The sequence below is a fragment of the Harpia harpyja genome, chromosome 17, assembly GCF_026419915.1.
Source record: "Harpia harpyja isolate bHarHar1 chromosome 17, bHarHar1 primary haplotype, whole genome shotgun sequence".
Classification (NCBI taxonomy): domain Eukaryota; kingdom Metazoa; phylum Chordata; class Aves; order Accipitriformes; family Accipitridae; genus Harpia; species Harpia harpyja.
Genome location: NC_068956.1, coordinates 25,162,642 through 25,186,884, shown reverse-complemented (window position 1 = coordinate 25,186,884; position 24,243 = coordinate 25,162,642). Strand labels below are relative to the sequence as shown.

General features: G+C 53.2%; 2 protein-coding genes across 2 annotated transcripts in view; both read left to right on the top strand.

The window, feature by feature from the left end:
- The window catches only part of FLT3 (fms related receptor tyrosine kinase 3), a 41,780-nt gene extending 34,209 nt beyond the window's left edge, over positions 1-7,571 (top strand). Inside the window, exons 17-24 of the mRNA XM_052813068.1 lie at positions 1,084-1,237; positions 1,604-1,734; positions 2,119-2,243; positions 2,607-2,729; positions 3,369-3,480; positions 3,564-3,663; positions 4,989-5,094; positions 6,080-7,571. Coding sequence (XP_052669028.1) covers positions 1,084-1,237; positions 1,604-1,734; positions 2,119-2,243; positions 2,607-2,729; positions 3,369-3,480; positions 3,564-3,663; positions 4,989-5,094; positions 6,080-6,211 — 983 coding nt within the window. The 3' untranslated portion in view covers positions 6,212-7,571. The remainder of the gene's footprint in view (positions 1-1,083; positions 1,238-1,603; positions 1,735-2,118; positions 2,244-2,606; positions 2,730-3,368; positions 3,481-3,563; positions 3,664-4,988; positions 5,095-6,079) is intronic.
- Positions 7,572-15,806: 8,235 nt separating this feature from the next.
- Positions 15,807-19,043, top strand: CDX2 (caudal type homeobox 2). Its single transcript, XM_052812931.1, has 3 exons — positions 15,807-16,326; positions 18,303-18,448; positions 18,876-19,043. The coding sequence occupies exons 1-3, from the start codon at positions 15,807-15,809 to the stop codon at positions 19,041-19,043; spliced, it is 834 nt and encodes a 277-aa protein (XP_052668891.1).
- The last annotated feature ends 5,200 nt before the right edge of the window (positions 19,044-24,243 follow it).

The following is a 24,243-nucleotide window of genomic DNA, read 5'->3' as shown; positions in this document are numbered from 1 at the left end:
CCCAGTTTGCATCAACAGCAATACTGTCGTGCAAAAACATTTAAGGCATAAGAGGAAAGCAGAGAAGTAGATCGGTGGTGGTGGCTTTAGCTGGTTTGAAACTATGCACGCTGCCCCTGCCTTCTGGAAAATTCGGCAAGATGTGATGGCAGGCAGGAGAGCTGCAGGGAAGACCTGCGTAGTCTGGCAGGGTAGGGCAGGAACACTTCCAGCCTTATCCAAGCCCCGTGTTCAGAAGCATTTATATGGGTCTCAAGACATTCAAATCTATCCTCTGAGAGACTTTACAGGCTTTTTCCAGCATGCCCTGCCTTGCTTGACAGGGCTCTTCTGGCAGAAATGTCCACAAATTCGTAGTCGGTCTTTCTGAGCCAAAAGTGGTGATGACGGTGTAAGACTTCGCAGGGGTGATGTGTGACCGCTCTGAGCTCCTGGGCCATGCGTTCTGCTCCCGCTGGCTTGTCATGGCTGTTCTCTGAGCCTGCCTGGGTCGGGAATTGGAGATGTTTTTCCTTTCCTGAGAAAGTGGCCTGACCAGTGCTCCACTCAGACACATCCCCTTGCAAGGTCTTTCCCTCCTATAGGTCATCTCAGCAAGCACACTTGGGTTTCAGGTGGCCTTCGTGGAAAAAAAAGGGTATTTCTAGAGCATGAAGGTAGCGCAGATAAATGAAAGGGCATAGGTCAAAGGATACCAATTTACACCATTGAGATAATTAGCAGAAATAAAAATCATCTTTTGCTTGAACCACATATGGCTTAGACAATATGTTGCACCTTTATAGCCCGTGCTGTCCTCCCCAGTGCCCTTGGTATGGGGAAGGATCTTTGTGCCTTGACAGGGATTTGCAGTCCGCCTTGGGAGATGCACCACAGGGATGAATCAGCTACACAGACTTTCCAAAGGGACATTACAGTCAGTCAAGATTACCTGCCCATCAGTACAGGTTATCTACCCGGGAACGGGAGATGCTTGGGATGTTTAATACAGATTAGTCCTGGGAGAGGATGAGGCATCATTAGGGTTTTAATGGGGAGATCGCTATAGATAGCAGGTGGCATTTACATTTCCAACTATTTCAGGACCAATCTACTTGATATTTGAATACTGTTGCTATGGTGACCTTCTAAACTACTTAAGGAGCAAGAGAGAAAAGTTTCACTGGACACTGACGGATATTTTTAAACAGCACAACTTCAGCTTTTACCACAATGTCCATTTGGACCAAAATTCCAGGTAAAGCATTCGGCAACAGTTTAATACTTTATAAAGCTACTGTCTCTGTCTCTTTTTAAGCTGCATTCTCAGCTGTGCTGTAAGCTGGTGAAATTATTGAATTCTTGACAATGTGCCTCACATACTTTAATAAGCAATGGCTTGGGAGGAACTGAGATTTGATTCTCCTTATGATGGAGTCTTCTCACTGGACTGCGAAAGACAAGCAACCTCTTGTTTCTCTTTCCAGTTTTGAGAAGACTCATGTCTGTGCCCAGATTTTTAATAGCAATAATGGATCATGCTTTTTCACTGCAAAACAGTTTATGTGTAGAAGATTATGTGATACACTGTGTGTAACCTTTGAAAATGTGTCATCCACTCTAGGAAGGGAACTCACCTGAAGTACAGCGTGAATACGACTCTATGCAGAGAGGATGAATTTGAAATCACACAAAGAAGTCAAAACATGAATGTGACACCTGGATCAAATGGGATTGCGCTGTATTCTGAGGAAGGTAAGAGATTAACTGCTTTTATCTCTAGTAATTCTGTTATTATTGTATTTATTACATTATTGATCTAACCAGACTAGATTCAGTGGCACGGGGGTGCCCTTTCTATCATATGTCTCTCTTCCCTCCTGGCAGAAGTTTTGCTGGAGAAGGATTCAACAACACTTAAGACCAGAGGCTTCTGTTTCTGGTCATGCTATACATAGTATTTGAGTATTAAAATACCCTTTTCTTTATTTTGTGTCTGAGCAAAGGATGCAAAAGAAGGATGCTCTTTGTGCTGTTGTTCTTGGTAGGAGCACGTGAAAATCCTTATGACACGCAGTAGAATTAATCAGAGAGTGAGGAAGACCATGAAAAACTCATACTCCTGGCTATTTTTCACAGATAAAATTAAGCATGCAAGCAGACAGATGGATGAAGAAGAGGATTTTAATGTGCTCACTTTTGAAGACCTTCTTTGCTTCTCTTACCAAGTTGCCAAAGGAATGGAGTTTCTTGGGTCCAAATCGGTATGGTGAAGGGTAACAAACTGTTTAGATAGAGAAGACGGCAAAAATACATGTGTCTATAAAAGGCAGACTGAGGAACAGAGCCACACAGTGGCAGGTTTGAACTATACCACCTTCCCCTGCTTTATGGCAAAGTCTGTCTTGCAATATTAGACGTGGCCCTCGGTAAGAAGTGGCTGCACGCTTCTGCCTGCTCTGGTCCCGTCCCTTGTCACGAGCAACCGGGGACTGTCCAGCTTGTTCGTTCTCCGAACTGCTTAAGTGGAAAGAGGCAGCAATTCAGAGAGCTCTATGTGAGACAAGGGAATTATGTCTTTCTGATACCGAATGCTGCAGAGCATTAACCCTTCCTTTCCTTCTAAGTGCATTCACCGAGACCTCGCTGCCCGGAATATACTAGTGACCCATGGAAAAGTGGTGAAAATATGTGACTTCGGCCTTGCCAGAGATGTAGTGAACAACTCCGACTACATTGTCAGGGGCAATGTAAGTTCCTGAGTGCTCTCTATTTTGCATACTGTGGTAAGAATGGTAAGGAACCAAGAAAGTAAAGCTTTTCATTTTCAAATTCCTTGTTAGCTTTATAGATATCTGTACAGGCAGTGCAGAAATCTCCCTTTTTCCTACCCTTGGCAAATTCAGATTCTTAGCTTATAATTAACCTAATCAAGCTAGTACTGTAAATAAGATGGTACCCATGTCCTTTCTAAAGCACACTGAAATCCGTCGATGGAAAATGCTGGGAATCGCTTACTGTTATGGACAATAATAGCCTAGGGACAATAGCATATGTGGGGGGTACAGCCGATCCTCCGGCTGTATGATGAAGTACAGAGTGGACATCTCCATCCGAGCTACTCACTCTGGAAGTCAGAGGAGGAAAGGGGGCTGTTTCAGGGCTGAGCTCATCTCCTTTAATAGTCATCTAAAATGGATGAGATGAATTGGCTCCTCAGAAGTGCCTAATTCTCTCTTTAAGGGAAATTTAAAGGGGCTGCTAAGGGAGGCCCAGCTTTTCACGGTAGCACACATGAACTGATCCTACTCAAGCAGTGAGAACTAGTGAGACATCTAGAAACCCTGTGTCACAGCATGACCTGGCCTCCTTTCCCCCTGTCTGTACAGGCTCGTTTACCAGTTAAGTGGATGGCTCCTGAAAGCTTATTTGAGAGGACGTACACAATGAAGAGTGATGTCTGGTCTTATGGAATATTACTGTGGGAAATATTCTCTTTGGGTATGTTCTGTAATGCAACAAAAGAGCACTGCTTGGTTTTGGCAACTTCTGAATTAACATGTATTCCCCAATATTTTCCATAGGTGTAAATCCCTACCCTGGTATTCAGGTTGATACAAAATTCTACAAATTAATACAAAGTGGATTTAAAATGGACCCACCGTATTATGCTACAAAAGATGTGTAAGTATATTTTCTGAGTGATGCACAGCATGGGCATTTATATTTACTAGGTCACTGTATGACCTTTTATTTATTGTACACTGTACTTTGGTCAAAAAAATCACACAAGGTGAAATATTCCTCTAGCTCTGAAAAAGGCTGCTTGATCCTGCAGGTTTTGTCCTAAAGCAGAAGTGATCAACACTAAAGGTTATGTGTGTTTGAAAGGACTAATTTATTATCTTTATTTAATTGGGCCTTCCTTTCCCAGGGAACTTCTTGTTCTCAGATCACAGATTTGTTTGGGGTTTTTTTGTTTGTTGGTTTGGTTTTTTTTAATTTTTGCAAAAGCTATGTTATACCATATTAATTTTGGATATTAACTAAATCTTTGGTGATTTTTTTCCTAAACTTTTTTTTTTTTTTTAATTGAGCTTTAGCGTGTTTACTTCAGTTCCAGGAGGCTAGGGATCCTCTTAGAGAAATACCCTGCTAAGGAAGAGCTGGCAGGAGCTATTCCTGTGCTCTCAGCACATGATTTTCTGCCTGTGCCTGGGTGGACTCTGCCTAGAGGTGGACCCCGGGGGACAAGAGAAGAGAAGGTGGTGGGGACCTACGAGACCTGGAGCATGGAGGAAAGGGAAGGACTTTGGGTGGTCTGAGCTCTTCTGGCAGATATTTCATAGGTGGTCTAGGGACTCAGTGCCTTGCTGTGACACTACACTGTTCTCATCCTCTCCATGTAAAGAATGTAATGGCATTAAAGGTGCAGATGAATCTGACAGATTGACCCATGAAATGTTGCTGTGGGGCTTATAAACATCAGGGAACCTATTGACCTAGTAAGTTTGCAAGGAAGTTTAGCAGATAGGCACTGCACTGGTCCCTGATGAAACTGCAAAATCTCTAAGGTGGCATTTAAACTGCAGAAAGGTTTTTGTGATGTCACATTACATAAAAAGACTCACTGTGAAAAGTGTCCTCAAGACTACAGAGTCCACAAGGCACAGGTTCAGCCCCAGAGACAGACAGGAATTGTCTTCCAACCATTTTCTGTATGGAAGCTGGAAAACAAGGTTAGCATGCCAGCATGTGCCAGCTAGGGTGAAATCCTGGCCCCAGTCCTATGAGGAGGATTTTACTAACTACTCTGGTAAAGCCATGTTCTTCATTTCACCCTTTGTCCTTACCTTTCTGTATCTTTTCCTCTGATGCAACATGCTAAATCTGGCCTCTTTCTATAAAATCATTCTAGTGATTCCCATTCAAATTCTGCACTTCCAGGTAAGTCACTTACAGAGAGTCCAACAGCTAATGTTTTCTGTACCACCTCTTTGGTCCTACAGCTATCGCGTGATGCAGTCCTGTTGGGCCCTTGACTCCAGAAAAAGACCCTCTTTTTCTTGGCTGGTTTCCTCTCTTGCCTGTCAGCTGTCTGAGGCAGAAGGAGCAGTAAGTAAACACAGAAAGAAGAAAAATGTTTCTTTTTTTTTTTTTATGTAGCCCCATAGATCACAATGAGCTGAGAAATAGGCTGGTTTCTATTCAAGTGCACCACTGTGCTATGGAATCATTTCCCATGGATCTATGTAAGAGTTTGGGGATGTTTTTTTCTGCCATCAGAAGGAATCCTGACCTCCCTGATGAGGATATCTTTCCTCCCACTGCCTGCACTGGGACTCTGGAAGGCTGAAATCTCTCAGCCTGTGCTATGGGAATGTGCTTCCCTTGCGCAGGAGCCAGTGCAGTTGGCTTTGGTGGTGCTGATAGCTGCCGTTGGAGGGGAGCTGAGCCTGGGCCACCTGCCAGGGATCTCATGGGGGGCCACCAGAAGTTTGTGCTGCCACGTCCTCACAGACGGAAGGCCTTATGTCAATCTCAAAGGTCAGAATAACAAACAGGATCTGAGGAAGTCATAGTCCATCCTTACCAGACGGTGGTCTCTTCCTCGGGGAGGATAAGCAACTCCTTTCTAAACTACCGATTCCTACCTGGGTGTCCACTCTGGGCTAGACACACTATTTCCCAGTGCAGTGTCCTTGCGAACCTTTTGGGATGTGGGGAGCTATGAACGACTCTTGCCTTTGCAGCCTTGAGCCTCTCTGCAGGCTGTTAACCTGGCAGAAGCTGTCAAGCATAGAGGCAAACTAATGAGCAACTTCAAAGCACTGTACCTGGAAGAAAAATACTCCTTTGCTGTCCAATGCCCTTCCTCAACCCAGCTCTTTTTGCCTGGATTAGATCCATCTCACTCAGGCAGTTGTCTGGACTCCCTCTGGAGTCAGTGGGAAGGAAACGGGCAGATGTAAGAGTGATTCTCCCTCAAGAGGAGGTGAGCTGTACCTTACAAGTGCCTGCTTCACAGGGAGAAAAGCAGTTTTCCAAGTACAGTAAGTAATAACAGAAGATATCTTTTATTTCCTCTTCCCAATTGTAGGTTTACCAGAATATAAAGAATGTTTCTACGCACAATTTCAGCATCAAAAGTAAACCACGTGTAAGCAGGGATGAGGAATCTCTGCTATCCCCGACTGTGCTCCAGCATGAAGACTCTGAGGTTGAAAAATAATCTGGGTTCTGGATTTGATCTCAGTATTTTCGTAAACTCTGTGTAGCATAAATGTTTCATATGACCACTAAGAAAAGAAAATATTACCAACTGCTGCTCTATTCACATTTCTTATGGGCCAGTCCCTATTTGTGTTACTTTGAGGAGAAGACACGATTCATTTCTTTGAATTCAGCACACATCTATCGCAAGACAGAAGCAATGGTCTTTTCTCTGTGTCTCTACAACTGGATATCTATTTTCCTGGTTTTATGTAAATAGCGTCTAATCAGTGCATTGAATTCGGACTGTTCTTGCCACATTGCAAGCAAACACAAGAAAATCCATGGGTTTTTAGTTGATGTTTACAAGCACGGACTATGCATCTGAAGAGAACTGGTGTGATTTCCAGAAGTGCTACTCACATCTGCATCTCCAGATGTCAGTGAGTGTTGGAAAAAAAGGCCATTGGAGTAGCCAACTTTAGATGCCCAAATTTTACAATATCAGCCTTGTTTTACAAGGAACTATAAATCTGAGTGTGTGTAACTCTCTTATCCTGAACACCTCCATTGCTGTGAAGTTCCCAACAGATGTCCAGTTCAGGTGAGTTCATTTCATCGAGCTTTAGGTACTCGGGTAGTCTCTAGTCATCCAGGCTACATTCTGCACCTGCTGATGAGAGCTAGGCACCTACAGTGAGTGATTCCTTTCTACCTAAAATAGGCATCTAAAACAAGCAGGAGGAGGGATATTTGAAGATGACCTTCTGCCTCTCTGCTCTGGAAAATCCAGATGGCAGACTCCAACTGGAAGTCTCACTTTGACTCAGTTATAGCTAATTCCATTCTTTGGGCTTTGTGTGTTTTAATATCAAATAAAAATGTTTAATTTAAAAGAAATTATCTCCTGTAGCAATTTAGGAGTGTAATATCATCACTCCCAATTCCCAGAAGTTATGGGTGTATGAACCCTGCTGCAATAAAATGTGAGTACATCTCTAACTTTCTCCCAGACTCTCAGGACAATAACCAGAGGCTTGATGGGGGTTTAAGATAGATAAAAAGACATGTTATTTTCATGATGAGGTTTGGGGATTTGTAAATACAGCTTTCATAATGATTAACAGGATACCTTTGTCTATATCACAGTGAATCAAGATGAGAATACACTGGTTAATAGTTTTCTTCTCTTTTACATTTTACAAGATGCTAACTGCAGTTAGGATTTACAGTAGCAAGTGTTATAAGTGAATAACTGTTTGGGTAGAATATGCTATCACGTAAATTGAGCTGCTCTTTACTAACATTGTCTGAAAATAATTAACATTGTAATACAGCGATTATGATTTGTATATTTTTGTTAACATTGTTGAATTAGCAAGGAAGCATTGATTTTTTAATCGGATATAAACTGCTGAAGAATAATTTGGAAATATGAAGATAGAAATAAAACTTTAACATTGCATTTTCTGGAAAATGTATATGACTTTTAACATACTCATAAAAAAATTTTCAAAGTGTTCAGCAACGAGATGTCACAGTTCAGCACCGTTAAGACATAGCCTGCACCGGCTGGAAAGTGAGAGTTGAGCGTCTTGTGCAGGCAGGAGTTTTCAGCCCTCAGAGCTAGAGGAGCTTAATGCTGAACTGGTTGCATCCAAGCCTAGCTGGCCCTGGAAGCTAAGCAGATGTGAATTTGGCTCATAGAAGAGCAGATGGGAATCCCATGTGTTTTAAAACATGCCAGGGAGTTGTGTCAAATGTTTTTCCACTGGATTAAAAAAGGAGTGGACAGACATCATCTGGCCCCATCATCGCTACTGAGCTGAGACTGGGGAATATAGAGGCAAATGGAGAATCTTGGAGCTAACACAAACTCCTCGTGATGCACACGTGAAAAGCAGCTCAGGCAACACAGCACTCCGTGAAAAAGTACAGTCAGGAGAAAGACCCTCCTGTAAGGGCTGGACATGTGGAGCACTGTGCATCCGCTTCTCCACACAGCGGAGAGGGTTGGAACAAAGCTACAGGAGGTTTTCAGTGAAAAATAATATCTTTTAGGAGCACATTTCCTTTCCAGGGCACTTCCAACAGAGCCGGTCCATTCCTGAGGTTTGTGCAGAGCCACAGCCAGTGCTGTTTAAGGAGCCATTTCATGATTCTTGAAGGAAAATGCCCACATTTCTCTTGTTAGGACCCAGACCCCTAATCTCTGCCTCCAGGAGCTCTCTGGAGAAAGTGCTAAATTCCCCCTGTAGTGAATGGCGAGATTTAAGCTTATTTGAAGACCTCCAGCAGAGATGCCATTAGTCTAAGCTAGATGCATTAAGTTAGGCAGAGTCTGACAAAGATTCAGTAATCATTAAGCTGGGAAGAAGAGGAACAGAAGGGGTTGAGGTCAGCTAAGAGTGCGGAGCGGCCCTCTCCTTGTTAGCACTAACAGCAAGAACAAGAAAGAAACCTTTGACACCCCCCACCGCAAGACAAGGCGCCTTGAGGAATCGGCCCTAATTTTCTTTCCCGTTTTCCCTCCCGAAGCACCCCTCGGAGCCAGCAGCCTTCTCCCGAAGGGACCTCCCCGCGGGATGCCCCCACCGGGACCGCCCCGGGATGCCGCGGTCCCCGTCCCGCCGCCGCAACCGGCACTAGATGGAGCCCCGCCACCGGTGGAGAGGGGACCGGGGGACCGGGAACCGGGCCGGGGCTTGGCAGAAGGGCCTGGGCCAGCCCAGAGCTACGGGAACCCCGGGGAGCAGGGCCGGGGATGGTGGTGCCGGACAACGGGAATCCACGGCCAAAATCCTTCTCGTGGCGTTGAGGGGATGAGGCGGGCACCGGCGAGAAGCAGTCAGCTCGCTCCCTCAGCGCGTTCTCCCCTGTGTCACAGGCAGCAGACACCAAAAAAATAAGAGGCCCTTCTCTGTCCGGTTCAAGAGAAACCAGAGGTGTTGCTCCAACGCATCTCAGCACAGGTTTGGGATACCTGGGGTGGGCTCTCTGAGGTCCCTCTGGGAGAAGCTGGGGCTAATCGTGCGTTAAACCAGAAGAGGAGAGACGAAGTGACCTTGTCACGCAGGCTGGCAGTGGCTGTCGGTCCGCATGTTCATGAAGGGATCTGTGAAAGGGAATGAAGAAATCCAAGGTCATATTTGCTACAGAGTTGTTTGCAGATAGGTCGTTTTCTACGTGGCCACACTTCTGTTGGAAAATATTTTGGGGGTGTAGAAATCAAAGCGGGCTGAAGATGACTGGATTAGGGCATTCCCCATGCAGCTGGGCACACCAGATCTCAGCCCCCTTCTCCCGGACACCGAACTAGGTGAAGTAGCCAGTGGCACAGGGCTCCCTCTTCCCCGCTAAATGCACTGCTGAGCCAGCAAGTTGCTGCCTCCTTCCCTCCTCCATCAATGACTAATTAATTAGGCCATGCAAAGTAAACCAGCTTTAAAAAGAGGCACAAAAAGACCCACCCAGACTCATAGTTGAGGAGACCACGAATCACTTCAGAAGGAGGTGGGACCCTGGGTAAGCTTCTCAGCACTGTGGTGTGGTGGGGAAGGAGTCCCTGCCAGCCAGGCTGTCTGAGACCTGGGCCGGATTCGTGTTTCCTGACATGCTTTCCTGTGGATGAGATAAAACGGGGTGGGGGAGCTGCTCAGATCAGGGATCCTGCCTTACAGGTCACTGCCACATTAAAATTTAGGGGTTTACGGCTGTGCTGGAAAACTGATAGAGCAACACTCCTAGCAGAAGCGTAGGTGCCTTGGGGTACAGTCCGGATCAGGTCTCAGCTGAGAAGGGATTTTGAAGACCTGTGTTCTGGAGAGAGGTGGAAAAGCGGTGGTGCTCCTGTGGCCACCTCCACAGAGGCCCATGAAGACTGTGGTAGGATTCAGTTCATTTAGATACCGCTTAGTTCGGATGAAAACCCATGGGAGATCCTGACAGTGATCCACTGCTCCTGCCACGTGCTACCTACACCTATTCGTGATCCTTTGCACTGCAGCTAAGCTTTGGCACTTAGCTGTGGCTGCCCATATGTGCCCAGAGGTGCCTCTTCCCAGCTGCATCGCGGTTCCCCTCCCGCCATGCCCTATGCCGTGGGGACGTCACTGTCTTCCAGCTGAAGACAGCCCAGAAGTTACTTCTAATGACAGCCCTCCAGTCCCATGACATCCCCATCCTCAGAAGAGGGATGGAGGCTTCAGGTCCTACAAAAAGGGAGGTGCCTACCTCTACTTTCCACCATATTTCTCCTGGAGAAGTGACTACCTGCCTGATGTGGACTGGGATCTCCTTTGGGAAAGCATCCTGTGCCTGGGGGTGTCCTGGCTGCAGGGGGGCTGCGGAGCTAAACCGAAGTGGAGCCGGACTGGTCCCCAGGAGCTGAGCCACGAAGCCAGTGGCCAGAGGATGGCAGTGTGGGCCACAGCCGGGAGCCTGGCCCTGAGATCTGGGCCTGGCCCTACCTTTCACTCCTTTGGGAGCCTCTTTTCAGAGGAGAAAAAAGTGGGGTGAGAGTCCCCTTCCCTCCCAGGAACTAGAAGAAGACAGCTGGGAGCAAATGGGAGGTGGTGGAGAGCAGTCAGGCACCAGTTTCTCCTTGGAGCCAAAAGGACTGAGGTTTTGTTTGGTTTGGAGGGAACAGGTTTGCCCGCGGAGGAAGAAAAGTCTTCCTCTGCCTTCTTACGGCCCCAGAATAAAGACAGGTCCCATGTGGGAGCCTCAGCCTGCTCCCTGCCAGGCCAAGGAAGCGCTTGGCACCTGCCTGCCTTGGACTCCCACATTGCCTAGCATGAAATATTATCCACCAAACACCACGGCCCTGCAGGGATGTGTACAGTTACGGCCTTTGAAACCTTCGGCCTCGCAAACAACAAACCGTCTACACGGGCCAGAGTCACCCTTGTGCTTCTGCTGACTGAACAGGTTTGCTGGATCGGACCTGCCGTGAAACGCAGGCTGAGAGAGACTGTGGTACGGGGCAGCCACCCCGGAGAGTCTTGCCGGGGAAAGCTCTGGAGTGGGGGGGGATAAATCGGCAGGACTGGACCCGCTGAGACGTGTGGGAGGACACGGCCACGGGGCGTGCATCACCTCCCTGCCAAGGTTACATTTCAAAGCTGGGAGATGTAGGAAATGAATCAGGGAGGAAGGCAATGAAGACATCGGCCTTTATATTGCCCTTGGGGCGTGGGGGGGGGGGGGATAGCCCGGGGGGCTCACTGGTGGCAAACGTGCGCAAACCATTTTGCGGCTGGAATTCCATGTTTTGCTTGGCGTGGGACTCAACACGTGCGTTAGTGGCACCGTCCCACCAGCTGGACCGGGGCTTGCGGTTTCCCCGGGAGCGGCGTGGCTCTGGGTGAAGACTGGGGGGACCGGAGGGCACCCCGGGGTGGGGGGGGCGGCTGTCCTCGGCGGGGGGCAAGGGCGATAACAGCCGAGCCCTGGGCTCCCTTCCCGGGAGCGGGACCGCCGCCGCCCCCGCACGCTGCCTGCAGACCGTTGGGGAGTGCACCGCGGCCCGGGGTGCGCTGCTGCGGCTTTCCTTCCCCTCGCCATTAAAAAAAAAGATATTTTTTTTTTTTAATTAAAAAATAAAAAAATCCAGCCGGGGTGGATTTCGCCGGCCAGCAGAGGTGTCGCGGGGGGGGCTCAGGTCGCGGTGCACTAGCGGCTTCCCCCCCCCGCCCCCGTCCCTTCTTCCTTCCCAGCAACTCGAATCCGCTCGGGAGAGAGCGTTTAGCATCTAACCCGCTCCTAGAGGCATGTGCTTAAACAAGCCGAGTATCAACCCCACGATAAAAGTATTGGGTTATTCTGCGACGTAATCTACATCAAAGCCTCGGGGGCTGCCGGCTTGAAAAGATCCAAGATGTTTTCTAAGTCCTTATCATGTCTGTGCTTAGGGGGAGTCATAAATTCCACAGGTCGGACTAACTAACACACGATTCCTCCTTCCCTTCTCTCTCCTCGGCCACCAAAGAGCTTTCAAGCGAGCTTTTTTTTTTTTTTTTTTAACCTTGCAAACAAAGCTCCCGGTTCCGTGTCGTTAAGGTGGGGGGAGAGGGGAGGATTCCCCCCCACACCCTGAGCTTCTCCTAAGTGACAGAAAAAGAAATTCCTTAAACTAGAAAACGATTAGAAATAAAGAAGAAGTTGAATTCGCATCCCCGGGGATGCGGGGGTCCCGGCAAGCGGGAGCAATCGGTGGAGGAGGGACCGCGGGGGCTGCTCGGCCAGTCCCGGGGCTTACGGGGAGTTCTCTGGCCCCGGACGGGGGTCCCCCAGACCATGTTGCCCGCCCCGTAACCCCCCAGTCAGCCCCAGTCCCGGGGCTCCAGGCGACGATGGGCGCCGGCTCCCAAGCGAGGTGTCCGCTCCAGACCCGGGGAGCACCGGGCACCGAGCGCCGGGCACCGGGCACCGGGCACCGGGCACCGGGCAGGGCGGGCAGCGGGGCCCTGCCCCCGGCGTTTTTCACGCAATCATTATCGCGGACCTGACTCCCCCCACCCCGGGGCAGGCAGATCCCCTCGGAAATAATTATTTCAGTTCAAGAAGTAAGGCTGGGGCTGAAGGAGAAAGGCGGGGGGGGCCGGCGTCCACCGGGGCCGGAGCCCCGTGTTGAACGGCCCTTCGGTGAAAATACGGGGGTCAGCACGGAGGGGGGGAAAGAAAAAAAAGATATTTCCCTGCAAACGGTGTCCCCGATCAGGCACTTGTCAGCTTGAGAGGCGTTGGGTCGCATTTCCCCGCTCAGGATCTAACGAAATAAGGGGAAAAAAAATCAAAGCAAACAAAAAAAAACCCCGAAGGAAGCAAAGAGGGAGAGATCAGGGCTTCGCCGGCGCTCTGGTCTCGGGGTCCGGTCCCGGGGTCCCCGCTCTTTTCCCGGAGCCGGCGGGAGGACCGGAGAGGGAGGCAGGGAAGGAGCGGGAAGCACCCAGGCTCGGGGGATGCGCGGCTCGGGATCCCTCTTATTTTAAGGAAAGAGGGTCCCGGGGACGAAACGTCCCCCGCCCCAGCCGCCCCGCAGGTCCCCTCCGCGGGGACCACGGGCCTTGTCCTGCTCCTCCGCCGGAGCCCCGGGGTTTTCGTCCGTCCCCGCGGGCGGCGGCCCCCAGCCCCAGCAGTTCGGGCTGCCGTCGGGTCTCACCCCAAAGCGGTGTCACCTGCCTGCCACGGATTCGTGGATGGAGCATTAGACACCGAACCGGGCTGGTTCGGGGTTTGTCGGGGGTTTGGTGCGTTTTAGTAGAATGCGTTCAGAGTTTTGTCATTTTAATGGTCCCTTCCTCCGTTTATGGCATCATCAAATTCACATCCGCATAGATCGGCTGTGTCGGGGCTTATCGGGAGAGGCGATTACACTGAAGGGACACGGTATTTCTTTTCCAGAGTTACTTTCAGTCTCCTGCGGCAGAAAGCGCGGGGGGGTAGGGGGGGGGGCTGCAAGCGCGGCTCCTTCTCCCCGTTACCCCACCAGCGGGGCGGGGGTAAGGCGTGATGGTGGGAAGGGGCAGCAGGGAGAAGAAATCCCCTCCGGAGAAGGCGGCTGGCAGGCGTGTGTGTGTGTGTGTCCCCCCCCGCATCCCTGCTGTTGTGCTGCTGTTACCGTAGGGTCGCAACGGCGGCCACCGGCGACAGTCTGCGAAGGACAAGTGACGGTGTGGGCGCAGGCACTGCCTTACCGGCCGTGTGCTGGGGGGGGGGTACCCCGTTCCTAGCAGCCGGGGTACCCACAGCCGCTCCGAGGGGGCCGCCCCGTGGCTTTTCCCCGGGAGCGATGCTCCGTCCTTCCTCCCCTGAGCGTCCCGGTCCCCCGGGGCCACTGACACGGGACCTTCCCGGATAGTGTGGGAGACGTCGCTGAATTAGTCCCACTCGTGTTAAAGCACAGCTCCGCGGCAGCCCCGCGCTCAGCACCAAAGGGCCCGGTGGAAGGGGGGGGGGCGGTGAAGGAGAGGGAGATTTTCAGGGAGTGCGGATGGGAAGATCTGCCTTTGCAGAACTGAAATCCGCCCTCAGCTGCAAAACGCGGCGTCTCAGTGACCTGGGGAGGGACACTCCTCAGTCTGCAAAACAGCCACCCACGGGGAAGGAAAAATACCCCTGGGACACGGCCACCCGGGTCTCCTCACGGAAGCCCCGGGACACGCGTGGGGGAGCCCCGGCAGACCCCAGCCGCCAGCTCCCGGGAGAGCCGGCGGGGACGGCCGGTGCTGCGCTTCTCGGCGAACCGTGCTGGGAAAACGGGGAGACGCTCCCGTCCCCATCCTTCTTTTTTTTTTTTTTTCTTTCCTCGGCGGGTGAAAAGTTTCCTCGCTGTGTCATGGGAAAAGATGCGAATATGCAAACGTCGTCTGGCATTGTCCCCGCTCAGGGTGAAAAGTTAAAGCATAAAAGCGGCGGGGGGAAGCTGAGAGGGGGTCGTCTCTTCAAAGGGGGCTGGCTGGGCCGGGGGAGCTGGCTGCCGTTCGCCCGGGAGCCGCCCTTCCAGGGCCAGCATTTCCAGCGGGTTTCCAAGGCGTCGGGGGTGGGAAAAAGCGAGTGTGCGTGGAGGGACAGGTCGCCGAGTGCCCCGTGGGCTCGGCCGCGCTACGGCGAGGGAATCACCCCGCCGGGTGGTGGGCTCCGGGCAGAGGCGGATGGTCCCCCCCCCTCCTTGGGTGGTACCCAAGCCCCTGCGGACGGAGGGATGCTCGGGCATCCCTCAAGCAGAGGGTCCCGAGGGCAGCGGGTGTTTTAAGCGAAGGTGCCCCCGGTACCGGGGCCCTCGGGGGTCTGGGGCGGGGAGGGTGGGCAGCGCCTGCCCTCGAAGCTCTGCAGGCGCCCACTCGGGGGGAAGGAGGCAGCGCCCTCGGGGGGGGGGTGGGATTTCTCCTCTTACCTCTCCTTCATCGCCCGTGACCGAGTGGGAGCGGGTGGGAAGCGCGTTAGAAAAAGCAGTAGGCCGTCGCGGTGGGGTTTGTTGCTTAAAACAACCGCGACAAAATGGCTTTGTGGATTTTTAATCAAAACTCCCTCCTCCTCCGCCCCTTCCCCCCCCCACCCCCCCAGCCCCAAGCACGGAGAAGAGCTGGTTAAAGCGCTGCCTGCAGATCGGCCGCGATACACGGCTCCCATATTCCCACCCTCGCCCTTAGATCTCCCTCCCTGTCTTTTGCAAGTCTCTTGATTTCATCCTTTGAACCTGTGATTGGAGGTTAAAGTGCACCAGGTTGCAATGGAAGGAGGAAGCTCTTAAACAATAAAGGCTTGAATATTTAGCTGTGATCAGGTCGCTGCCCTCTCCTTATCTTTTTAAATGCAAATCGTCTTTTAGGGGTAGTAGCTATATACCCAGCGCCTCTCCACGTCACCTGCCTTTGGTGTGTCTGGGCCATTACTAATAGAGCCTTGTAAACAATCGTTAATCATGTAAGTGCTGCCGGCCCATTGCATTGGGACCGGGAGCGCGGAGCGCAGCGCGGGGCCGCGGCCCCTCCGCCTGCCGCCCCCCCCCCCCCCCCGCTCCCCGCCCCGGGCAGCCCGTCCCCAGGCAGCGGGCGGGCCGCTGCCAGAGCCCCGAGCAGCATGCCGAGAGCCGCCGCCGGGGCCCCGCCAGCATGTACGTGAGCTACCTCCTGGAGAAGGACGGGCCCATGTACCCCGGCCCGGTGCGACATTCGGGGGGGCTCAACCTGACGGCGCAGAACTTCGTGGGCGCCCCGCAGTACGCCGACTACGGCGGCTACCATGTGAACCTCGACGGCGCCCAGTCCCCCGGCCCGGCTTGGCCGGCGCCCTACGCCGCTCCGCTCCGCGACGACTGGGGGGCTTACGGCCAAGGGGCACCGCCGGCCGCCGCCTCCGTCCACGGCCTCAACGGCGGCTCCCCCGCCGCCGCCGTGGCCTACAGCCCCGCCGACTACCACCCCCCCCACCACCCGCACGCCCACCACCACCACCACCACCACCACCACCACCCGCCCCACGCCGGCCCCGCTCCCCACTGCTCCGCCGGGGTCGCGCAGCCCCTCAACGCCGCCGCCAACGCCGCCCCCGAGCCGCTCTCCCCCGGCGGGCAACGCCGCGGCCTCTGCGAGTGGATGAGGAAGCCGGCGCAGCCCCCGCTCAGCAGTCAGGGTAAGAAGGGGTCGGGGGGGTCCGGGGGGGGGGGGCTGCTCCGCCGGGACGCGCCGTCGGTGGGTGGGAAGGAGCCCCGAAACGAGCCCGCTCCTCGGAAGAAGCCGGGGGGGGGGCTGCCGGCCGGAGCAGCCGCTGCCGGTGGGCCCCTGCCCGGGAGGAGCGGGGTGGAATGGGCCGGGGATCCCGAGGAAAAGCTCGCTCTCCCTCCCGCTGCTCCGCTCCTCCGCTTATAGCCACTTCGAAGATTTTTATAACCAATTATAGTCATATAAATCATCGGCCGGTGTCGCTCCGCATTCGTTTCTGAGTCACTGGGCGCCTACCCTTTATTAAGGTCTGCCGTGCGGCCCGGCCTCCCTTGCCGTTGCCCACCGACCTCTCCGGGCTCTGTCGTCCGGTGGGGCCGGGAGGTGCGAAGGCGTGCCCCCCCCGACACCCCCCCCAGCCCCGGTCCGCCGCCGGCGGGGGGGCAGGACGGATCAGGCCGTGGCCGGCGCCGCGCTCCCTTGTGATGTTAATACCCCGCAGACCCTCTCTTTTATTCCCCCCCCCCGCATCTGCCAGGGGAGATGAGTGTCCCCCTGCTTTGCTACATGCCTTCCACGACTGTTGTCTCCCCTTTTTTTTTTTTTAGTCTTTTTTGGTCTTTTTTTTTTTAATATTTATATCTCGGGGCCGAAAAAAAAGGGTGGCGGCTCGTAGTAAATGACGACTGCTGGCATTTCTCTCTCATCCCCTGCCTTGAGCGACGGCCGGCGCGGCCGGTGGGGGCTCCACGGGCGGGTGGGGGGGTCCCGGCCACGCCCGCGACCGCCGCGCCTCGTGGGGGAAGCCCCGGTGCCCCGGTACCGGCCGCTGGCACCAGTTACGCCCCGGGTGGCGATGGCGGTGGAGCTCTCCCAGGCCCGTCGCTCTTCCCACAGCAGCCCGTGGTGTTCCCACAGTTTGGGCTTGTGCGGCGGTGGCCGGTCCCTTGTCTCCATTCAAATTCTGCCTTTGGAGCCAGTGTTTATGTTAATGTGCAAGGCTGGGGGGATGAAAGCGCCTGCCGCCATTTGTTCAGTAGTGGTAATTCAAACAGAATGTGGCTGTCATTAAGGCTTTGAGAAGGGTTTTTCTTTGATAAGATCTCCTTGTCCTGCATTGTTTGGGATTGTGTTCCCTATTCACTGGCTCTGGGGAGTTTTCTCTGATCAGGCTTGTATCTTTACAGGGTGCTTTTGTTGTGGTTTGCAGAGAGTTTACCTGAACAAAGTTAGCCTGCCAGCCATTAAGCACCTTGGGGGCAGAGACTCCCCGCCTCGGCTCCCAGGGGAACGGGAGGGACGGGGACACAACCAGTTAAACAAGAAACCCTCGGGAGAAAGGCGGGCAGCGGCGATGCGCGCTCGCCGGCTGCCGCTCGCCTTCGGATTTCCTCGGGTTTGGTTTTTCGGGGAGGGCGGGCGGGGGGGGTGAGCGCTAAAATTGCACGTCGCGCTTCCAGGGTCACCGAGAAGTCGCTGTAGCCGCTGCCCCGAGGCCGGGGGAGACGCGGGGGGAGCCGGGCCCCGAGGGGCCCCCGACGGCCGTTCCCGGTTCTCGGCGCTTAGTTCGGTGGTTCTCGGCTAGAAACGTGCCCTGAACGGGGCTTTTCTTGCTTTTGCCTTTACCTTTCTCTTTGTAAAAAAGTTTGTTCTGGGTACGGAAGGCAAAACAAAACCGAAAGCCAACAACAAGTGCACAAGAAAGGTGTCCCAAGCGCAACGCGGAGGCTGGCAGCCGGGGCCAAGAGCCAGCTCTTGCCTTGCCCACACAGCTGGCACGCCAGGGGTTTCTGTCCCACGTCCCCAAGTGAAGCCCCGGGCAGGGAGAGGCGAGCAGAAAGCCGGGGAGGCCTGATCCTGCTCGCCCCGCACCCGCGGAGAGGAGAGCCGCGCTCCACCCAGGCCCTTCGGCTCTGCCTTTCCCAACCCCGGCTTTGTTCCCCGCAGTTAAAACCAGGACGAAAGACAAGTACCGCGTCGTGTACACCGACCACCAGCGGCTGGAGCTGGAGAAGGAGTTTCACTACAGCCGCTACATCACCATCAGGAGGAAAGCGGAGCTGGCCTCCAACCTGGGGCTGTCGGAGAGGCAGGTCTGTCCCACCCGTGACCCTCCCCACGCCCGCCACGTGTGGCCGGGATGCGGGGGGGGGCGGGATGCGCGGAGGCAGGGATGCGCAGGGGGCTGGGATGCGCAGGGGGCTGGGATGCGTGGGGCCAGGGATGCGCGGAGGCTGGGATGCGCGGGGGCAGGGATGCGCAGGGGGCTGGGATGCGCGGGGCCGGGATGCGTGGGGACAGGGATGCGCGGAGGCAGGGATGCGCGGAGGCAGGGATGCGCAGGGGGCTGGGATGCGCGGGGCCGGGATGCGTGGGGACAGGGATGCGCGGGACCGGGATGCGTGGGGACAGGGATGCGCGGAGGCAGGGATGCGCTCCCGCTGCGCCCCTCCCCGCTCCCGGAGGGGGTCATCCCCGTGAAACCACCCCCCTCACTCTCCTCTTCCCCCCCCCCGGCAGGTGAAAATCTGGTTCCAGAACAGACGGGCGAAGGAGAGGAAGATCAACAAGAAGAAGCTGCAGCAGGCGCAGCCCGGGGGCGCGGAGCCCCTCAGCCCCGGCGCCCCGTTGCAGGGTCCCGCGGCGGGGGCGGCCGCCGCCGGGCTGGGCCCCGCCGCCCCCCAGTGACAGCGGCGACGGCGGCGGGGGGGGGGAACCGCGGCGCAGGGACTGCTGGTGGGCACGGCCGCGGCGGGGCCGGGCCGGGGGGGGCACGGTGGGAGCAGCCCCCCCCCCGCCTATGCACTACACGGCCCCGCCGTGTGTACAGATGTACAGTGTATGTGTCTCGTCGTCCCGGGGGAAGCGTGGCCATGGCTTTATTAATATTATTATTATTATGTTTGGGTGGGTTTGTTTTTTGTTTTTTTTTTTTTTTACCCTGGAGTTTGTTAGATAAAAGGGGGGCACTGCCTGTCAGTCAACCCCCGGTGAATCTCAGGGATCGGTCAGAAAGACCTTAGAAATGTTGTTCGGCTAACGATGAATTTTAACAGGAAAAAAAAAATTAAAGCACATTTTTTTATTTTATATTTTATTTTATTTTCTTCTTATAACCGTGAATATGCAAAACGTTCATCCTGCCCTAAGGGCCAGAGCAGACAAGATAAGGCACTGTTTAAACGTTCAGAAGTGAATTGCTTAATGTTAGGCACTTGTAAAAGAGCCCATAAATCCGGTGCTGATAGTCATCCGGCCAGATTTATTAGCCACAGTGCAGAGAAACTGGAAGAATGAAGTCTCCTGTGAAAAAGGTGTCCTGTCACGCTGGAGTGGGGAGCCTTGCTTGCGTGCGCAATGTCCCGTCGGTTGAATTGTGTGCTGTTTCTCACCTCCTTACAATTTTTCCCTTGTTTGGAGGTTTTTTTCCAGTTAGTTTTCCAAAGTCTCCTTGGTTTTATCAGCTTTACGTAGGCTTCATCGCAGCCCCACCAGGAGCAGAAACCCTCGGAAGAGCCCTGGGCTGTACCAGAGCCCACCTTGCACAGGCTGTGGCCCATTTCCACATGCTGGCTAGATGGTGGGGACCAGGATAGAGATGCCAAACGACTCGCGTAGCCAGAGACGAAAACAAGAAAATTCCAGCTGATCTGGCCAAATCGCCCTGGCTGTTTGCCGTGTGTACTTCTTACTTACAGCCAAGAGAAACCCCACTGAGAAGCGAGACCGTGCAGCCAGGCTGGGGCTGGGTGTCAGGCCAGCATTTGGCCCCGTGTTGTTCTGGCTTTCTCATCCAATTTATTTAAGATATTCCATTTGCCTTCTTTGGGGCACTTGCGTTTTTTTCCTTGCTGACCCTTTTCTCGTCTTTTTGCTGATAGCCAAATGCCAGCAGGATCTACAGGACTGCACAGGGAGGATTGGTTTGCCAGGGTCTGGCCCCGCGGACAAGGTAGCTCTCTCTGCCTAGGAGAGCTTGGGGAAATGGTAAGCACCAACCCCAAAGACTCCGCACCGTGTTTTGGCCACGTGTAGCTCCATGGCTTGCTGGGCCAGGGGCTGGTGCCGGCTGGCAGGCTGACAGCGGCCCTGCGGCCGTGCAAATGTGATCCAGGGCTCCTGCTCCTGGGGGAAGACCATGGTGGGAGGCAGCACCTTCCAGCGCAGGGAACCTGCTTGATTTTCTGCCTCGTACATCATCTCTGAAGCGGGTCTGGCCAGGAGACATGGGTGCAGCACCCAGGCAGTTATGCTCATTGCACGTGGGCTTGACACACACCGCGTCCTGCTGGGTCCAATGACCATGGTTCGCTCTGGACCAGAGGGACGCAGGAGCCAGATCCATCCTTCTTTGCCTCTAAAGGGTCCTTGGATCTTTCCAGAGGAGCTGCTTCCCTAGGGACACCTAAAGCTGAGCAGCACCCAAACTGAGGGGCTTGGCTCTGCAGCACCAGCCTTGACACCAGCCTGAAACCAGAGGAGAGCAGTTGCATCAGGGATGGCCAAGTTAAAAGAGCTTTGCAGGCACCATGACCCACTCCTTCCTCTGCGCTCTCCCCAAGAAGGCGCGAGGGCTCTCGGGGGGGCAGCGGCCATGCCGGCAGCCAGGATTCAGGCAACCCCGGGCGGTGCCGTCCCTTCGAGGATGCCCTCTGGCACCCGGGGCCACCCCCGCAGCATCGATCCCCGGCCCGGCTGCTGCCCGAGTTGCTACGCGTTGCTGCGATACGCCTGTCAATAAACCCTGTTTGGATTGTGGAGCAGAGCGCAAGGTTTGTTTGTTTAGTGGTTAGAGGTTCAAAAGTCGGCATTGTCCCACTGCAAACGAGCACAAGTTTTTTCTCCCTAAGGAAAAGCTGGCTGCGGCGAGAGGGAGGGAGAGATATCGGTGGGCCCTTTTATTTGCTTCCAGGAATAATTAATGGCAGCGCGAAAAAAGATGACCACGGAGTTATGAATGGCCATCAATAAGTAAATTAATCACAAAGGATCTGGGGGTGTAAGAGGAGCTGCTTGGCGTGGTTTTGCTGGCATTTCTCCATGCCTGTCGGGCTGGGGTGGCATGGGGCTGGCAGAGCCCAGGGCTCCTCACCGCGATGGTGGCACGCAGCCGGTCCTGGCACCAGCCCGGGCATGGCAACGTTTGGGACAGTTCCTGTAACCCTTCAGCTGTGTGCTCCTGTTGGTTTTAATGCTGAAAGTATCAACATTTCTCTTTCTTGCCTGTAGGACTTTTGAGAAAGAGAGTTGCCCCCATTGAGGTGAACTGCTTGATGTCCACGGAAGTTTCATGTCTCCAAAAAGTTCATTAGAAACATATAAACAAGCCCAACATGTTTTAAACATCCCCATTCCGGATCTCTTCCCCTCTTTGCTAGGGAATGTTCATTTTCTGAGCTGTCCTCAAGTTCTTGACGATGGCAATGCAGAACTCAAATTTCCCAGTGTAAAAAGGAACCGACTGAGCAAATTATATCCACACCCAATTTCAAACATTTCCCCTCTCCCATCCCCAGACAAATAAACCACCAACCTTCCAGCTTCCTTTATATTCCTCGTAAACCATAAAAGAGTGTAAAAGGCACACACTGGGTATCTTGTTTATTTGGGGGGGTATTTACAGGCACTCGGATCAGTCCAGTGGCTGGACGATGACATCGAACCAGAAGCACTGTTTGGGAGAGGTGAGCTGGTTGGGGTAACCCCCCACCCAACCCACGGGTGTTTTCACCCCTCACAGAGCTCCCCACTGTCCTGCAGCAGCGAGCCAAGCCGGACCGATGGGGTACGATGGGTCACGATGGGTCAGAGCTGCTGCACATTGCCTGCCCGGCAGGGGCTGGAGCGGGTGTCCTTGGAAAGCCTCTGCCCAGGCTGGGTAAAATCCAGGAAATCAGAAGGTTTGGCCCCAAAATTGCAGGATGGCAATCCCCTGCTCTCCCTCTCTTGACAGATTTTCCTGCTCCTATCACTGTACAATAAGAAAGCACCTAGGACTCCTTCTCTTGGCTTAGCTCTCAGCCAAGTATAAGAGTTTCTCAAGAAAGATCTTTGATTTGGGGGCAAGAAATGACCATACGTGTCATAGCCCACCATTGGGAGAACAGTAAGGTCCCTAGACAGAGGACTTGGTTGGCATCTAAAGCAAATGTCTGCTTCCTCCGATCTTGAGTATCTTCTAGGGGCACGTTAGGTATCCTCAGCCTGATAGCTGAGCACTCTGGATCTGCAGTATGCAGAGAGTAAGCTTTCTAAAAAGTAAAAAGACCCACAACCTTGTATCAGCAGTAAGCAACAACTTCAGAGATGTCCCGTACTTTTTGCCCACGAGTGACTTCGGTGAGGCAGGCTGTTTCCATCCGTGGGTGAAGCAGTGGCTAGAAGCCCACATCCCAGCCACATAAGAGGGCAGAGCCTATCCTTCAGAAACTGAGGGGGGTTTGCTATGGGTGACCTAAAATCCTGCCTCCAGAGGGCTGCGTGAGGCCATAGGTTTGTCTTTGCCTCTCCATCAGTGGCTGAAATGGAAGAGGTTACAATTCTGTAGGCACAGCTCTGCTGAATGCAATGCTTCATAGCCAGAATTCATAACCAAATACTTTCCTTTGGTCCCACCTGGGTAATGGAGCTATGTGCTGAAGTTTAGAGGAGTTACAGCTGAAAGCAAAAGTTGAGTTGATGCCAGAGAAGCAGCGCTGGAGGCCTTCCAGGAGCAAACAGCTCATAAATGGTAAGGAAAGTCAGCAGGACATGAGTCTGCCGAAGGCGCGTCCGGCTGCACAGGTAGCCTGGCAAGAAAACAAGGCCACCTTGGCGTGAGAGGGCATGGGATGGGTGGCCCGATGCAGCAGAGGACAAGTGCCAGGGAGGTGCGTGCTAGGAACCTCCCTAGCAAAACAGCTCTGGTTACTGGCGGAAAGCCATGGCAGAGAAATGTCAGGAACCTCTGGGGACAGATGCGGCCAAACTCTCCTAAAGCCTTAGCAGCCCTCTGGGCTTTGCTCCAGCTGAGCTCCTCGGTGGAGCAGGACGTTCCCCTCTCCTCGCTGATAAGGAGGGGCTGCTTCTTTCCCACCTGCCTGTTCTGCCATGCTGTGACTCAGGTGAACACAGGCAGTTTCTTCTAATTAATGCCCCAGCTTCTGCATTGCCCCCAATTCCGTTCTCAGTTTTTGGCGCTTTCAGAAATCAAACTTACCTTCCTTGAAAGAGGGGGACAGACACTCAGTTGCAAAGGGACAGGAAAAATTTGAGCTATTCACTAAAACAAATAGTTTGTTGCCAGGAGACTGGAGTCAGAGACCCGGGAATCCCTTTCTAGCCCTGTATTTCTAAATTGAAGTGTCATCTGTTTGGGGATGACACCCACTGGATCCCCCTGCAGATGCTTTCAAAGTATGGGAAGTACGGGCAAAGAGAGGATGAAAACTCACAGATGACTCTCATTTCATGTTCAAGTGGATGTCTAGATACAGATCTATGGCATTCAGCAGGCCCCAGTCCAATTAACCATTGATTGGCAAGATGGCTGGTAACAGGAACAATTTTCCTCTTGTTCCTAATTTCCTCTAATTATAATAATATCTAACCTAATGAAATATCTAACATAATCTATCTATAATAGTCTATCTAATGTACTATCTAACCTATTGGTCAAGGGTAGAGGTTTTGATTCAATCCCTCAAATTAATAAAAGTGCATCATTCCCTTTCTTAAAGGTCTTGTGTGCTTCATAGAATCACAGAATTGTTTGGGTTGGAAGGGACCTTTAAAGACATCTAGTCCGACCCCCCTGCAATGAGCAGGGGCATCTTCAGCTAGATCAGGTCGCTCAGAGCCTTGTCCAACCTGACCTTGAATATTTCCAGGGATGGGGCATCGACCACCT